Here is a 17,327-nt window from a genome sequence, read left to right on the forward strand (position 1 = left end):
AAAACTGAATCACCCAGCCCACCCCATCCCAGAAATATTCAGAACAGTTGCATAAATGTTTTTTTTTTTGGGGGGGGGGGGTGGTGGTGGAGGGGGTGCTAGAATAAAGAGATGTCCCATGAACTAACTTACCTGCAACACAAAAGACTACACACACGCGCACACACACAGTATAGGGGTTGATCATCAAAAATGCAGTTAATAGCTTTACATTTTGTACCTGCCAGCAAAATAAACTGAGCCACTCCCTACTTCAGTACAGGAGTTACAGGTCAGAAAAAAATGTCAAATTAAAAACCTATGTTGTTTTCATGTTCACCAGCTGTCCAAGATTGTTCAATAGCAAAACACAAGCACAACAAATGTGGCAAAATTCAGATATTGTTGCTGAAATAATAGCCTCTAGATACTATTGTTCATTTCAGTGATTATTTCGCATTACTAGTTGATATGATAGCCCAACTGTAGAGAATTCACATGGCTAACACCATGTAAACCTTTACCAAATGGATGCAATAGGGATTCAAAAAAAGAAGAAAAAAAGAGTCATGGTACTGCCAATGCCAATTAAAGCTGCAGTACCCATATTAATACCACACTTATAAAATGTTCTTTACAAATACGCTGACTCTGGAAACGAATGCAATTCGGTCATTCACACATTCATTCTGTGCAAACAACAACAGGATAAGAGGAGCAATCCCCCGAAAGTTTAAAGCTACGTTCAGTTAAACATCATTTTGAACACAAGAGACATGTCTGGCATTGGGCTACTATGATTTACATTCATCTAGAAGCACAGGGTACTGCACCTTCAAATGTAGTGTAAAATAACTGAATGGTTTTACACTGTTTAGTTCCCCCATTCCCTTCCAATAAACTGTTCAGAACAGACAAGCTGTGTTGTACTTCGGTATTATTGAACAGCATTAGCTGCACACAAAAACAAGATTCTAGCCACAGGCACCCGCTGGCTTGCAACTCTTTAAAAGCAGGGTGCTTTTACAACACACAAAAGCATTTAATTATTACAAAACTTTGATAACTGGAGTGGTCCAGAAACCAACAATAAATCCTGATTAACGTATTTGTCACAGAGCATACCTCGTCTAACAGCATTTTGAGCTGTTCCAAGCAGCCTATGTTTCAACGTTAACCTTTTAGTGCCCAAAATTACCATAAAGGAAGATAAAAAAAAAAAAGATTTATGTAATGGATAAATGTTTGCTTGTACAAAGTGGAGCAAAATGAACATTGCTTTAGCCAATGTAACTTGAAAGGGGAAGGCTTTGACACTATTTACAAACTACACTGCAAGAAAATAAAACGTAGGCTTCGAAGTAACAAATGCTGCGTCAATACAGAAAGTAAAACACTTTAACATTAACCATTTAAGTAATATTAACCATTTAAGGGGTTTCTCTTCAAAAATCAGATTCAGTTACCATAAAAACCAACTTGAACGTTTACAGAGGCATCATTTTCTGTAGGATTATAAATTTATAGGAAGTGTCAGATTAGCTGAAATAAGTCAAGGAATTCAGACCGTTTCAGCAAACCTTACAAGGAAGGGGAGGAGGGCGAACCCCTCAAAAGGGGACAAACTAAAATGTCAAGTTGTGAGGGACTGAAACCAGCTTACTTCCTTCCAACAACTCAAACAAATTACTGTTCATTAGAATTCAGGTCACCTTGGAACTTTACCCATAGAAATCAACTCTTCAATTGTAGAAAATAGTAATAACCAAAAGGAAACCATTGAGCACTAATGTATACAGGACGTGTTCAAGCCACAGAACTCCTAACAGAATCAAATACACAATTTCCTCGTTCATCCAATAACAATACATGCGAGTTCATTTGAATGCAACGTCGGATCTGAAACCCTTGATTACAGAACGGGTGCCCGGGAGAAAGCAGAACTTCACATTTTTTACTCTTTCCTTTTAACATTTGAGTAAAAGAGATAGATATGGATCGTTTTTGTTTAAAAATCAAGACATTTTATTTTTTTATTTTTTTTAAAAAAGCAAAAAGCAAAAAAAAAAAAAACAGAAGTATTTAAAAGAAAAACAAATCATTTTTGGACTCTCTGAAAAAAAAAAAAGTCTGCACAAGGGATTAAACTATATATTACTTGGACAGTTCTACGGCTAGGAAGCAAAAAACTGTTCAGACAAACTGCAAATGCAGCGAACAACTTTGTCTACTAGCCACAGATAAACACAGATGTGAGACAGAGAATGGAAGGGTGCTACAAAGCACTGAAAAACAGGATAAGGGGCTTGGATCAAGGTTAAAAGGACTAGCTTACGTCTTAGTAGGTCATCTGATTGATGGTATAAGACCTAGCAGATAGGAAAAGCCACACAGGGACCTGCAGTGAGCCTAAATGAACCCCCACACCCCCAAACATGGAACACTGTATAAAGTACAGGCACTACATAAAATAAACTCCAATTCCAATTCCTTCAAATGATACAAAAAGGAGACAAATTGTTGTTATTGTTCCGCTACTTTAATTTGAAGCCATTTTAAAATGGACGGACAGTGACTTAACATCTGTTGCTACTGCGAGAAGCCTATTTTAACAGAATACTGCTCATTGCAATTTTGATCAATGATGTGTTGGAATTTATTGCAAGGGAATGGGAACTGGAATTAGAAATGGATTTTAGGAATTTAAATTAAAAAAAATAAGGCCCAAGTCAACCAATCAACCAACAGAGTAAATAAAACAGAAAAGTTTGCCTGGCTTCAATTGTATCATTTTTAATTGGCTTTTTTTTTTTTAAATCACTGATTTGCTGTTTGGATAGAAATCAATATTTACCTCAAGCTAAGAAGTTAACTGAACTGGGTCTATAGTTTATGTTCCCCAGGTAAAGATTTACCTATACCTGAACAGTACCGTATTCTTTTTTTTCTTGTAGATTCATTAAAGCCTTCCTTTTCGTTTTCTTGGTAACCTGAGTTTTCCTGTGCAGCTTGATCAGGAATTGATGTGGACAGGAGACATTATTGTTAACATGATGAAGATAGTGTTATAAAGTGACAGCTTTATAAAGAGGATATAGTGAGCAGGTTACACAAGCTGGCACACAAACCAAAGAGCAACATATGGATCTAGAAAAGGGGAGGGGGGTGTAACACATACAGGCAACAAGCATACCGGTATCACTGATAATGCTACTGTCCAACAGAGCTGGCCTGAGTCGTACTTGGGATGCAGCTGTACAGTATTCCTGGGGATCCTCCTTAGCGAACACAACTCTACACCTGGTAAGTGGGCTCCCAACATGCAAAGCAGCGACGCCAAGGATATCAGGGCAAAAACACAAACAAAAAATACAAGAGGCCAAATCAAGCAATTAAACCTGTGAACTAGCTAGCCACTACTGGTAGCAGGGTACCAACTTCTGCAACAACATTGCTAAGGTCTGTTAAATAAAGTAGGAAAAAAAAAAAGTGTCTAATCCCTTGAGACAAACCGACCATTAAAAAAAAAAAAAACCACTACTTCTACACATAAACTCCCTCCCCCCCCAAAAATGGTGTCTAACAGCACTCAATCCTCCCCAGATGGGGCCTCCTCTTCTGACACTTCCTCCTCCTCTTCCTCCTCCTCCTCCGCAGGTTTGGCTGCCTTCTTTGGGGGAGGAGTCTGTTTCTTCTCTGGCTCCTCGTCTTCCTCATCCTCCTGGGGGCTCTCTGGCTCTTCCTCATCCTCCTCGTCATCTTTGGGGGAGAACTTCTCCTGCGCCTTGGCTGCGCTGGGCCGCCCCTTCCCCTTGCCTTTCATGGGGCTGGGAGTCACTGAAAGGAGATGGAGAAAGCAGAATTACATACAATGGAACTACTGTATTGCAATTGGTATGGATCGGTGTTGGTGTAGGAGGAAGGACTGTCTAAACCTAGTCCCTGTAGGTCAGTAATACACATGCAATACATAGAAGTGTTTGCCTGGACCACAAATCTGCACTGGAAGTTTGACTGTTCGGATAAGCACATGGCGTGCTTTGTGAAACAGATACCTTGTTTCAATCAAGCACAGTGCTCCCCTTTTACCACGCTGTTCTGAGAAGACAAGTGCTGGTGTCATGGTTTTATGGAGCCTTATATCAGGGAACAGGTTTTAAAAAGGGTCACCTTTTAACAAGACAGCACTGTGACATTTTAAAGTAAAATCGAGTTTACGAACCACAACCTTCAATTTATCAAACGCCACACCAATTTGATGCAAAACACATTTTTTATTTTTCCCCGAGCAACAGCATTCTTGCCCAGCCTCACCTGTAGCCTTTAGCCGGGGCTTGGGAGACTTCTTTTCCTTCCTCTCGGGTCTGGACCTCCTGATCACTTTCTTACTCTTCTTCCGGGAGCGGCCGTAATCGCTGTCATCGTCATCATCAACCATGAAGTCTTCATCGCTGCCTGACTCCTCTGTGGGCAAGAGGGAAGGGAGTGTCAGCCAGCCACACACACACGCACGCACACCAGGGATATTTTATTTTAGTATTCAATGCGAAAATCACATGCATAAAACAGAAAGACCACCTGCACATAGAAGCGCAGTTTTAGATGGTGTATCTAGAAAGCCACTACAGCTGCCTGAGTTTTATGCTTACATCACAGAAACACTAATGTGGTAGATAAAACACCTGACATGCTATGTATTTTTGGCCTTGCAGCAGTGTCTTATTAGCTGGTTGTCAGGGAGACCGATCTCCTACAGACCAAGTGCCTTTCCAAGAGAAACCTGTTCACGGTGTTAGAATCAGAGGGGAGTGGGGACCCCTCGGTCACTCACTATCTTCGAAGAGCACCTCCTCGTCCTCCTTCTCTTCCTCCTCCTCGCTGCCCCCGTCGTCCAGCAGCATCTCCCTCTGTTTTGAGACTGCTTTCGAGGCTGCCTGGCGTTGCTGCCTCACCTTCGTGTTCACTTCCTTCTCGTCATCGCTGTCCTCTGCAGGGCACAGAACACACACACACACACACGTTCGGATTGCTCCACTTCCTCTGGGGTGGGGAAAACCTACCCTGATGGACCAGGTTTTTCAGCCAACCCTGTTCTAAATTAACCAATTAAACATCAATCCAGGCACTAAGAAAGCCACTACTTTTTTGACCTATTAAACTGGGAGTGAAAACACCCACTAGGACTGGAATTTGGCAACCTTATATTAATATTTCAATTATTTATTTTATAAAAAAAAAAAAAAAAAGCACCATGAATATTTAGCAGAGTTATGTTATCAAGTGTATGAAGAAATCTCTTTTTTGTGCCATGTATTCAATATATAGCAGCTTTTTGCAGTGGGGTGGCTGCAGACCCCATTAACTTCACAGGGGATGGCAGGTAAAGAAACAATGATTTGAGACCCGCTGATCTACAGGCATTGCATATCCCACAGCACCGCCCATCAGCCCCCTAACCCGCTCCAGTAGTCTCACTACCTGCTGCCCTTTTCCGGGATTTCGGCATCTGTTTGGGTGACTTCTCAGGTTTGGGTTTCTTTCCCTTTTTCCCTTTTTTCGAGCTGTCATAGTCGCTGTCGGCTCCCTCCTCTTCCTCCCCAAAATCATTGTCTTCCTCGCTGCCAAAATCATCTGAGTGGAGAAAAAGTAAACAAAACAAAGTAACTCATCTTTAACTTTAAATATTCATCTCTATCTTAGTCCAGTAAATACATTTGATTTCTTCAGTGCAATTTTAGCTTAACTGTCACGTTTCATTAAATAAACAATTTAAAAATAATGGGAGACTAAATTGGTATCTTTCTTTCCCACGTTTTTTTGTTCCGATCCTAAAACATTATTTAACCCTTGCATGCATGGCGACCTCATATAGGGGAAGGATTTAAAAAAACAACTAATTTTATATAAGGACATATGGACGATGCAAATGCATGATGCTCTCATATGAGGATGTCTTTTTTCTAAATATAAATTTCAATTAAATATAATTTATTGTGTCCAAACAGTATGTTACGAATGGCATTTTATGCAGATTGGAAATAAATATTTAGACCTAAGTTGTAATGTAGATTGGAAATAAATATTTAGGCCTAAGTTGTAATGTTTCAGTGCATCAAACACGCAGGAGTGCTCATTATGAAGGCGCAGACTGGGCGAGCTGTTTCAGAGCTCATTAACATACTGGTGGGCTCGATGCAATATGATATGTGTCTCATTAGGAACGCTGCGCAACACACTGCAAGTGAAATTAGAGAGGTGTGTGGATTGTATTTTTTGCTCATTAATCCTTTTTAACTGGATAACACTGCAGCTGAAGTTATACAAGACTGTTCATAGTTCTGAACCTTCTTCTGTACGACTTCAGATTCCCCTTCTGTAGCTCTGCACCAACAGAACATGAGGTTGGTTTTGTATCTGGGAAACAGTTTTTTGTAAAGCGCTTTGGGTACAAGTTTGTGGTCATTAAAGCGTATAAAACAGGTAAACCACAAACACTATGGGCTTACCCGCAGAGTCTTCTTTTTTGGACTTTGTTACTTTGTCATCTGAGTCGTCACTAAAAGGAGAAGAAAGCAAGCTTTTTAGATACAGACCACGTCACCCTAATCACTGATTCTCAATGTTAATGCAATATTCACCTTGCTGTGACCACAATTAAGCTAATTTTGTGAGGGAGGGAGGGCCATTGCTGAAACAGATCAGTGGTTCCCAACCCTGGTCCTAGTGAGCGCTGTGTCTACTGGTTTTCATTCCAGCTGAGCTCTCAAATATTTAACTAGACCCTTAATTGAACTGATAATGTGCTTAATTAGACCTTTGTATTTGTTTTCAGCTCTTAAACAAAGGTCTGATTAAGCACATTATCAGTTCAATTAAGGGTCTAGTTAAGTAACTGAGAGCCCAGTTGGAATGAAAACGAGACACAGGCATTCCCCAGGACCAGGATTTTTCTAGACCATTTTTGGGTACCATGGTAGCATTCAGGGACAGCGAACAGCAGGTTGTAAAACAAGGCAGAGGGAAACAAGGCCTGACTCCTTTACCTGTCTTCTTGCGAGTTCTTCCCAGGCCTTTTCTTGTGTTTCACTTCACGGGGAGATGAACGCATTTTCTTGCTTGGAGGTGCAGAACCTCTCTCGTACTCCTCATCTGTGTACAAAAAACACCAAATGTCCTCAATATAAAACTAAAGCAGCAGTCATGCTTTGTACTTCAACAACAAACAAAGCTAAAATCTCGGCAGATCTTCCTGATTAGAACAGCTTGGACCACTGCTCAAGATTCGTTGTTTGTCTAATAAATGTAACCATTACTTCAAATCGCTCAATCGGAATTCTAAGGCAGAACTAGAACGCCAAGTTTAGAAAATGTTCTATTTAAATAGTGACCCCCCACACCTCTCGGGATGTTGCACGCTGTGCCCCTCCCTCAAACCTAGACCCTGCACTTTTTTTAGTTATAATCAGCCTACCAGGCATTCTGTAGCACTAAGCAGGGTACCCCCTGTAATGCTGAAAATCTCACCTGCATCGTCAGATTCCTGGAACTGCGAGTAGTCAACCACCTTCCTATTTCTGCAAAAGAAAGCAGAACGAAAGAGACGACTGTCAACATCCCTTACAAATTCTTTACAGGCTGGTAAAAGTTATTGTTTAAAAATAATATTGACATTTGGATGTTATCCCCACATCTGTAAAATTAAACCTAGCTTATTTGTGACACTGCAATGGTACTGAAACACTGTTTTTATCAGCAGTAGCTGAGTATCGATGTAGTTGAACTGGGACACTGACGGTCCAAGTCTGAAACACCTGTGAAGACAATTTGCTTTAAACATGTACAGATCGTGGCAGCCATTGTTTAGTTTAGCCAAGCCTATTAAATGTGTCAGCTGATTTGCCAGCATTATATGTACCAAGTCCAAAAATCTATGCCCGAAATGCTGTTTAAAATGCAATTTAAATATACTGTGGTTTCCCCTTCTGCTGGGTTTGCAGGGTGGGTCGTTGTAATAAAATTCAAGCCCGGCTTTTCTTAAATGCATTTATCTCCATTCCAACGTATCAATAAAATGAAGTCTGTAAAAAAGTTAAGACATTACAGAAATACAGTCAAGAAAAGGAAAATGTAAAACACTATTAACCTGATAGGACTCGTTTACAAGGATATTGCATAGACTTTTCATGTTAACAGTAATGTTCTCATTTTGGTGTCTAAATTCATTGTACATCACCTCAAAGTACCGGCATAGTAAAAATGTAAATACAAAGTTAAACTGAATATGTACAAGAAAAAAAAATACAAATATGTGTTGAATGAATTATTTTCAGGGATTCCATCCCCCTGTCACGAGTGACCCTAAAACTTCTCCTCCCTTGTACAATGTGCTCACACCTTTTATAGTGCCAGGTGTACGAGGCAGAGAAGTAGGGCCCTTCGATAGAACCAGCTTCACTTATATGTAGGGATTACAAACATAGGGAAGAAGGAGATCAGATACTATTAATCTTATGCTGCTTTCACACATAAATGCTGATACTGAGCCGTCTCAGAGATGCTTGAAAAATGATTTAAAATACCCATGCACACAGCATGAAACTGCACAATCTATGCCAGTCTAATAGTCATAACCCTTTCACACAGCCAAAGTGATCATGTTACAACTTTCAAACCTGTCAAGTCAACAGATCGTTGTCACGGCAACAGCGATTTGCCCATAAATTACAGCGTCACGCACCGTCCCGTCTATTTGTGACTTCACCTCCTCGTCAGCCCGTTAAGTTCACAATTCCTTAACTTATTCCAGACTCCAATTACTACTTCGTTCTTGATCTTCCATTGTATTTGAAAAAAAATAAATAAATGAAAGCGTGTAACACCAACGACAAAAATACCCAACACATCCTGTATACATGCAGTCACATGGGATGTTGACTTTCAAATCCACAGGCACTACAAGAGTTAAGATGGCTCGGTGCTATCTCTAAAACATGACGGCTCTGCGACGGTATAGGCAATTCACACTGACCAAAATGCTGCATCAGTGCTGGTTCTGAGCAGTCATAACTAGTCTGTGTGAAAGGGGTATAAGAGGAGCAACTTAACAGAAAAAACTATATTAATTTTAGTGATAAGGGCTGTCTAAAAAGCCAGATGTTTTAAGTTTAAGTAAGCCCTATGATGCACAAAGCGAGAGAAAATCACTATAAAGGAGAGCGCAGAACTATAGTTTAGTATCGGTTTAAAAGTTTGTAAATTACACTTGAGGACATTTATAAAAAATGAATTTTCAAGTGGCTTTTTAAACTTGTCACATTCAAATAGGTCAGTGTGGGTAGACTTGATCATAGAAATGAAATCATTTATCTGGTAATCTGCAGAGCAGCAGCTTTTTAGAGCTGTATAATATTGTATACTTTAAGTACATATTTGGTCCGATACATGGTCTAAAGTTATGTGAGTCAGCCCTCAAAACGGTAGAATTCTCACAGTCCGCAAAGAGTTAAATGTAATTTACTGTATTCTTTATTGTGCTCTTATTTGAATTATTTTCTACTGATTTTACTGTACCTTCTAACTCCTGATCTGTAATGTGATCTTTTATAATGTGCTATTTTGTAATGTGAGATTTTGTCCTGTGATATTTTGTAACAATTGTAAGTTGCCCTGGATAAATACACTCTGATTGGTTAAACATCAAACAAACTGATTTTTCTTGATTTCTTAAAAGTTGTAGGTATATGCTAATATCTGTAAGTGTGCACAAACTCTCCACTTACAGGAGTTCAAAACATATCTGTGTCCTCCTAAATGTCTCCCCGTGGAACCTGACACCCCCCTTTATAAATCCTGGTTCGAGTTACCAGCCACTTCAATAAAACGGGTTCCTGGCCAAATAAATACTGCACAGCCCCAGCCCCTTCCAAGCCTCACTCAATTATCTGCAACAATCTCTCTTCCAATGCCACAACACCACCTAGCAGTCTCTCTGAGGTACTACAGTTTTGCCGTCTTAAATGCATGCAAATCTTTGTTATTTGATGAAAAAGAAATTGTTGATATCCATGAATCTGTTCTAGAACTTTAATGTTTGCATTTGTCAGCCTGGCAGAACCATGCCTTTGTAAAGAATTCCCAGTGTGGAACAACAAGCCTGCACTACACTACAATTTTTTTTTTAAATCAATTTATTTCTAGATCTGTAAATCAGTGGGATGCGAACCTTCTGGATTTTAAATGCGTTGCCTTGAATGTTTTTCCAATTACTGTCTATTGAGATCTATGGAGGACCAGAGACTAAGTGCGCCACTGGAGGGAGTTTTTTATTAAACAACTTGTTTTGTTTCCCGGCGGCTCCGAGTATTTTACCAATAACTTCGATCTCTTCCCGATAAATACGACAGTACCCTTAAAATCTGCTGATGCAGCCATTTGGTTTCAACAGCAAGCTCTTCCAAGCAGGTGTCACTCACAACACCATAAACTGTCCTGCGATTGTAATATTTTCCTTTTCAATTGCTAGAACATACTATAGCCATTTCAAATTTAACACGCAAATATGATGTTTTTTTTCATCTTGGTATATGTGCAAAATGTTGCAGCTTATTATTAATCGTATTGGAGTTAAAAATAAAAGCCTATATACACAGTGTGATCATTATGCACATTACTGTTAATAGCAGGGGGCGGCTTTTCTTAATGACTACATTTGAGTACCAGGCAGCCTGCAAATCACACAAGCCAAGAGCACAAGTCAGCTGGATTTCAATTCCTAACAGGGAGTGGGGTCAGAAAGTCTCTCCAGCAGGGAAGGAGAAAAGAAAAATGTTTCGTTTTCAAAAGCCAAACATCAGCCTAAAAGCATTTGGGTATTTCACTTTAGCATTCCAGGTAGCTGGCTTTCAAATATACAGGCTTAAAAATTAAACTCACAATACCAGGGAGTACAAATACACTGGGCAGGTTCAACCGGAACATACAATTGTAATTAATACAAAAAGGAATACTAAAGCAGAGGACAGGGATTGAAACTCACACCGGTCTCCTGCACCCAGAACCTCCAATCAAGTCTATTATTTAAATGATCAGATTTGATGTTAGATAAATCATTCCTTCCTTATCACTGTACAAACAACTCCTAAAATTCAGGTGTTATTCATGCTGTGATAAGAGATGTCAGTTCAGAAAATATCTCGGGGGACCGACAGTTCAAATTGGCACCTGGTCCTATACACCTAAAACAAAGGAAGTTCTGAAACCCAAGACTAGGTCCTGCAGGGGTAGTGGTAGGAGTTCTGAAGCCATGAGGAGGGTGCAATGTGTAATACAACAGCTACGTTAAACTACTAAACTTCAGCAAGAATGTATTTCCCCCATCATGAGACTCTTGACACTAGACAAGACGCTCAATATACCAGCAGAAGGTATCCGACAGCGTGGAAACCCTGCCACTGACATGCCAGTAGAGAGGTTGCAGTTAAAATGCAGCACGGCAGCCAGTTCCAGAGCAAGTGTAGGCTCATGGCTGCACAGACAATTAATTCAGGCTATTTTACAAGGATTATGCACCTGAAAAATTGGCTTCCATTTTACCAGTCTTGTAATAAAATGGACAATGCACTGTATAATAATAAGATTTCTTAGGGATGTGACCGATTAAGAAAAAATCCATATTCACAAAATGCTACTAATCCTCATTAAATAAGTTATTTTATTCATTAATATTAATGCATTTTCTGTGTAATTAAGATACAGTACCAACAACATTACAGCGAGTCATTTGCAAGTAAAGTGGTACTGACAATTCAGAACATGGATAAATATTTTACGGTATGTTAATGCAGTGCCTTGCTCCAGCTGGTAAAATAGAATGCATAATAAGAAAATATTTGTTAAACTCCAAAAGAGATACAGTATGTTACAAACAAGCAGTTAGAATACATTACTTCTATATTACACAGAACGTGTGCATTACCAGTTCCCTGTCATGCACTGTACAATTAAATATTTCAGACAATTCATTTTATGAAGTTTGCCATGCAAGTCAAGCTAAAAAGGAGAAGGTTTCATAGTGGGTGGTGAGCCACAGATCAAAAGATATGACACATGCTAAAATAGAAACTAAAGGTTTGTCTATGTGAGTTTTGCAGATTGTGATTTGCACTAAAATCGTATGTTGCAGGTAGACCAAAAATGATTCTACCAGTCACTTGTAAATGCCATGTTTTATTTTTATTTTTTTTTAAAAACACACACAAGAAAAAAATGCATCAATGTAGCTCAATTTCCATTCAATGGTCTGCAAGGACTAGCCTATATCAAACATGTTATATATTTATTTATACTGCAAGGGAGTTTACTTTTAATTAACATTTGTATTACCAACATTGCAAAATGTGTAAAACAAACTGTACTAAAATGTAGGGAGAATTATTTTGGCATTAGATGAACAGAGGCCATGCCCGATTGAAATTCAGTAAAATAAGGGCCTTTTTTTTTTTTTTTTAATTAAACATGATTGAGTCAGTATTCATAGCGTTAAAAGACTACAATGTTATGAACTGCCAAGATTGAAGCACATGTGCCAAGCTGAACACAAAACTTTATCAGCTCAGGTGTGCCTGGGAAGGGAATTGTGAGGAACACAAAACGTAAAAAATTAATCCAAAAAACATATGCAACATGCAAAAACTGAGTACATGGACATTTGAATGCGCCAATGCCACTGCAAATTAATTTTCTGTGTTACAGGGTTTTTTTTTTTTTTTTTAATTTTATAAAATAATAAATGTTAATAGCCAGCAATAACCCCTATTTACATTTTTTTTTCGATTCGTATACTTTAAGACATGGTACTGATTTCAATGAAAGAGTGTAGGAGCTGCAATCTGTTCAAAATGGATAAGATACAAGCTGGGGGGGGTTATAATAGAGGTATGTCTTGTGGGGGAGAGGATCGAGCAGGAAGAGTTTGTGGGGGTGGGGGTGAATTTACTATACTGCAGCCAAGCACAATGGACTGCACGGATCTGTAAACCACAATGAAATACTCCCAGACATACCTGGGACTATTTCATAGGGACAGGAGTATTTATAATAATATTTTAATAAGCAGTTCAATCATTAGCTTAAAACTCTTAAAAAAAATACACGTTTGCTTTAATTTGGCCTTTTTGCAGAGGGATGAGCAACGCAAGCATGACTTTGAAACCAAAGCGCCGAGGAGGTGTGGTGCTTTTGCAAAAGGACCCCCACCCCCTCCGTGACGTCATATCGAAATACCTAGGCTTAATTCACTGCGACCACAATTAAATCAAACATTTTGCTTGCAGGTTAACTTGTTTTTAAACTTTACCGTGTTCGGTTTCGTGTTAAAATAACGAAGCGAAGAGGTGCTACAAATTACAACACAATGTGTGTTCTGCTGTGTTTCATTTCATGCGAACCAGATAAGAACAACGAGTCCTGGGTTTTTATTATTACCGTTTTAGTGCTCGACTCTGATGAATGGGTAGCCATACGGCTCGTTTCGGTAGTCATGGGGGTTAAATAAACAAGCCATTTTTATTTCAGCACCCGATTTAAATACACACAAAAGAGAGCGAGGGATACACGTACTGTACCGAGAAATACAGCAATAGAAAACGCGCGCAAAGACGGTTTAGACAAAACGCTGCATGGTTGTTTGCGAGTAAAATGATGCACGATGTAGAATCGTGCATTTTAACCTTAAATATATACTATTTAGAAACGGGGGATGCACATAAACACAGCCCTAAACTGGCCACGTTTCGCATTTTAAAATAGATACAATTCAAACGTACCTCACTGGTCTTGACATTATGCAGAAATGCTGTAGAGGTTAAAAAATATATTAAAAAAAAAACAATCCACGGGAAATAAAAAACAAAACCTCTCGCGGATCGTGAGGCAAAATAAAAAAAGAAACTATGCAAAAGAGTAGGCAAATGCCAGGCTACTTTTAAAACAAAAAAAAGAATTTTGTTATTTTTAAAAGGGGATTTTATTTGAATTTTCCCTTCAGCTTCACAAAATGGTGAATAAAACAAACTGAAACTGCTGCTCCCGCGCAACCTAACCCTAGAGGGGAATGGGCGGAGATTGTCGAAAGGGCCGCCTAAACTCGCCGCTGATTGGGCGGCATTCCACAAAGTGAGTCGCGATTGGTCGGTTTGAATCATCATTCAGTGGGTGACTGGCGGGCCTCACTGCTAGTCAGACAACACTCTGCCCACCACTACCCTCCCCCCACACTGCTTGGTTGAGGTCGCGCTCTCGTAGAAAACAAAAAAGAGGCCCTTGCTGGATAAGCTGTTGCAGTTTAGGTGCTGTTTAAAATTAATACAAAATTAAACACGTTCACAGCGGGGTCTGGTATAGATCTAACTGTAAATGTAAGCTTTACACCACATTGCACCAGCGGAACTGTGTTTTAAATCAATGTTAACCAGTTCGTCGTTTCTAAGACGAGGGGAGGGGTTGCTAAGTGTTGTAGGATTTAGCTACAATTCTTGTAAGTTTATACCAAATCACAGAAATGTGTGTGTGTGTGTATATGCAGATAGATAGATAAATATAGTTTGTAGTATTAGATAAATAAAGCGAGTGTAGGTACCATGGCATCAAAAGCCTGCAAAAGACTGCTTGTTTTCAAACACATAAGCATTCTACAAATGCTCAGAAAACCAGTTTGCTTTTAGGTTCTGTTTGTGTACCATATCTAATTTGCAAACTTTGGTTACTGGGAATTTTAATTGGTTTATTGCCATTTGGGGGGTGATGCTGTAATTGACTTTTTTTTTTTTTTTTTTTTAGAAAACCAAGCAGTAGCACTGCTTAAATAACCTAGCATGGAGAAGTAGCGCAGTGCCAGATTCAAGAGTTATATGTTAGTGCATCAGCCAGGAAACCACAGTGGCTGCATCAGTGCTTCATACCGTACAGCATTATTTCATCTTGATTTAGTCTGTGTCTTATCCAGTTAACAGGAACGACTGTGGCATAGCGGTCAAGTCCTAGCAGCACACTGATACAGATGATATGTAATGCAATGAATGTATTGGTTCATACCATTATGGTACCAGCAGTATGTAAAAACAGGAACATGTTACATCTGCCTTACCATTCTACCAGACCATGCCCTAGATATTAATGCCCCTTCCATTATAAAAGCAGCATTTTGCATGATAATTCTGCCATTTTCCCCATGCATTTACCATGGTTATACTGAGTATTTACCATAGTTTATCATTGTTTATAAGGGTCGGTACAGAACCACTACATTTCCATTGGCGTGGGTTAACATGCATGAATTAGGGTAAACTCTGCCCAGTAAAAGAAACAAATTAGGCCAAAATGACAATATGTAACCTGCACCTATTCCCCACTGGCTGACAGAGCAGAAGAACTTTCCTGGAAGGTTGAGGTCGATGGATTGGGATTCTATAGCTCTTCCAGAATCAGTGAAAGAAACACCTCTGTGATGTCACCCTTTGTTCTGTGGTACCACATGTGGAGGAATCACCTTATCCATGGTGGGGCATTACAAAGCAAGGTTTTCAGGGAACAAGAAGAGTATGAAATAGGGTGGATTCTTGAGTTTGTTGCACAGGCATGACACAGCCTGCTCTGTTGGATTGAAGTTGAAAATATTTATTGAGGTGATTACGCCATCAAACAGATACTAGCCAAGGCTTTAATAAACAGTGTTCTACCTCCAATTAGCAGCATAATGTTCTTAATCCATCTATTTCTGTAGATTGTTAAGTTTTCCATGAATGATGCCCAGGACTGAAGATTCTTTCCCTTTGCAACAGGAGTGAATCTATAGTGAGTTTGCTGGTTAATACGACTCCTGCAAAGTCCAATGTTTTAAAGCCTTGGGTATCACCTGTTTGATGGCTTCATCACTGCAACAAATATTTTCAAGCTGAATCTAAGACAGATCCTTGTGGTTAGGTTGCCTGTTTCTGCAGAAAGCGAGACGTGCATCTGTTAAATTCACAGAGGTGACATGTTTGCCTTTTGTTTGTTTAATTCATGGCAATCACCTTTTGGCAAGCTGCGGGTCTCATCTGCTCAGCTGGGAACAAGCAGTGCTGATTTCTGGGGATCACAGGGTGATATTGCTGTTCTGTTTGTGAGTGCTGCGGCTGTGTGTACTGCCTGCCCACTGCTGTTTCAAGGAACCATTTGGCATTAAAAGCATGAGGAAATATTCCAGTTCAGCTCCTCTTTTATAGATTCAGTTGGTTGGTTTATTCTTTTCTGTTTCAGTCATCATATACTTTTTAAAACCACAGGGGTCTCAAACATGCCTCTCTAGGTACAGTTGGTACACCAATGTGTATCCATTAATCTGCCCCCCCTGCAACAGCGCTCCAGGGCGCCAGGTTCATGGTTTGACTCTGTATTATTATTATTATTATTTATTTCTTAGCAGACGCCCTTATCCAGGGCGACTTACAATCGTAAGCAAATACATTTCAAGTGTTACAATACAAGTAATACAATAAGAGCAAGAAATACAATAACTTTTGTTCAAGCAAAGTACAAGTGTGACAAACCACAATTCAATAATACAGCAGATAATAGTGACAGTTACATCAGGATATGATTAAATAGTGATAGTTACATCAGGATGTGATTAAATACAAAGTACTACAGGTTAAACACTTGGCAGATTACAGTATTCTGAAGTACAGGATTAAATGCAGTAAAATAGGGGGCAGATAAGAGCAAAATAAAGCACATTTAAATGAAGGGTGATAGTGTCCCAGGATACAAACAGAGGAGTTCTACAGGTGCTGTTTGAAGAGGTGAGTCTTAAGGAGGCGCCGGAATGTGGTCAGGGACTGGGCAGTCCTGACATCTGTAGGAAGGTCATTCCACCACTGCGGAGCAAGGGTGGAGAAGGAGCGGGCTATGGAGGCAGGGGAGCGTAGCGGAGGTAGAGCTAGTCTTCTAGTGCAGGCGGAGCGGAGAGGTCGAGTGTGGGTGTAGGGAGAGATGAGGGTCTGGAGGTAGCTGGGTGCAGTCTGGTCAAGGCATCTGTAGGCTAGTACAAGAGTCTTGAACTGGATGCGAGCGGTGATCGGGAGCCAGTGGAGCGAGCGGAGTAGTGTGGGCGAAGCGAGGCAGAGAGAACACCAGGTGGGCAGCAGAGTTCTGGATGAGCTGGAGCGGACGGGTGGCGGACGCAGGGAGGCCAGCCAGGAGGGAGTTGCAGTAGTCTAGGCGGGAGAGTACCAGGGCCTGGACCAGGAGCTGGGTAGCATAGTTGGTGAGGAAGGGTCGGATTCTTCGGATGTTGCTCAGGAAGAATCGGC

At 40.0% G+C, this 17,327-nt stretch overlaps 1 protein-coding gene across 1 annotated transcript; it reads right to left on the reverse strand.

The window, feature by feature from the left end:
• Positions 1-76: 76 nt before the first annotated feature.
• Positions 77-14,069, reverse strand: LOC117433901 (nuclear ubiquitous casein and cyclin-dependent kinase substrate 1-like). The gene is made up of 8 exons (XM_059003630.1): positions 13,803-14,069; positions 7,504-7,553; positions 7,023-7,128; positions 6,486-6,535; positions 5,458-5,610; positions 4,811-4,966; positions 4,294-4,443; positions 77-3,816 (listed from the first exon to the last, which is right to left on the reverse strand). Exons 1-8 carry the CDS (start codon positions 13,817-13,819, stop codon positions 3,569-3,571), a joined length of 930 nt encoding a protein of 309 aa, XP_058859613.1. The 5' UTR covers positions 13,820-14,069; the 3' UTR covers positions 77-3,568.
• Positions 14,070-17,327: the final 3,258 nt, after the last annotated feature.

This window comes from Acipenser ruthenus, chromosome 29 (assembly GCF_902713425.1).
Source record: "Acipenser ruthenus chromosome 29, fAciRut3.2 maternal haplotype, whole genome shotgun sequence".
NCBI classification, from domain to species: Eukaryota; Metazoa; Chordata; class Actinopteri; order Acipenseriformes; family Acipenseridae; genus Acipenser; species Acipenser ruthenus.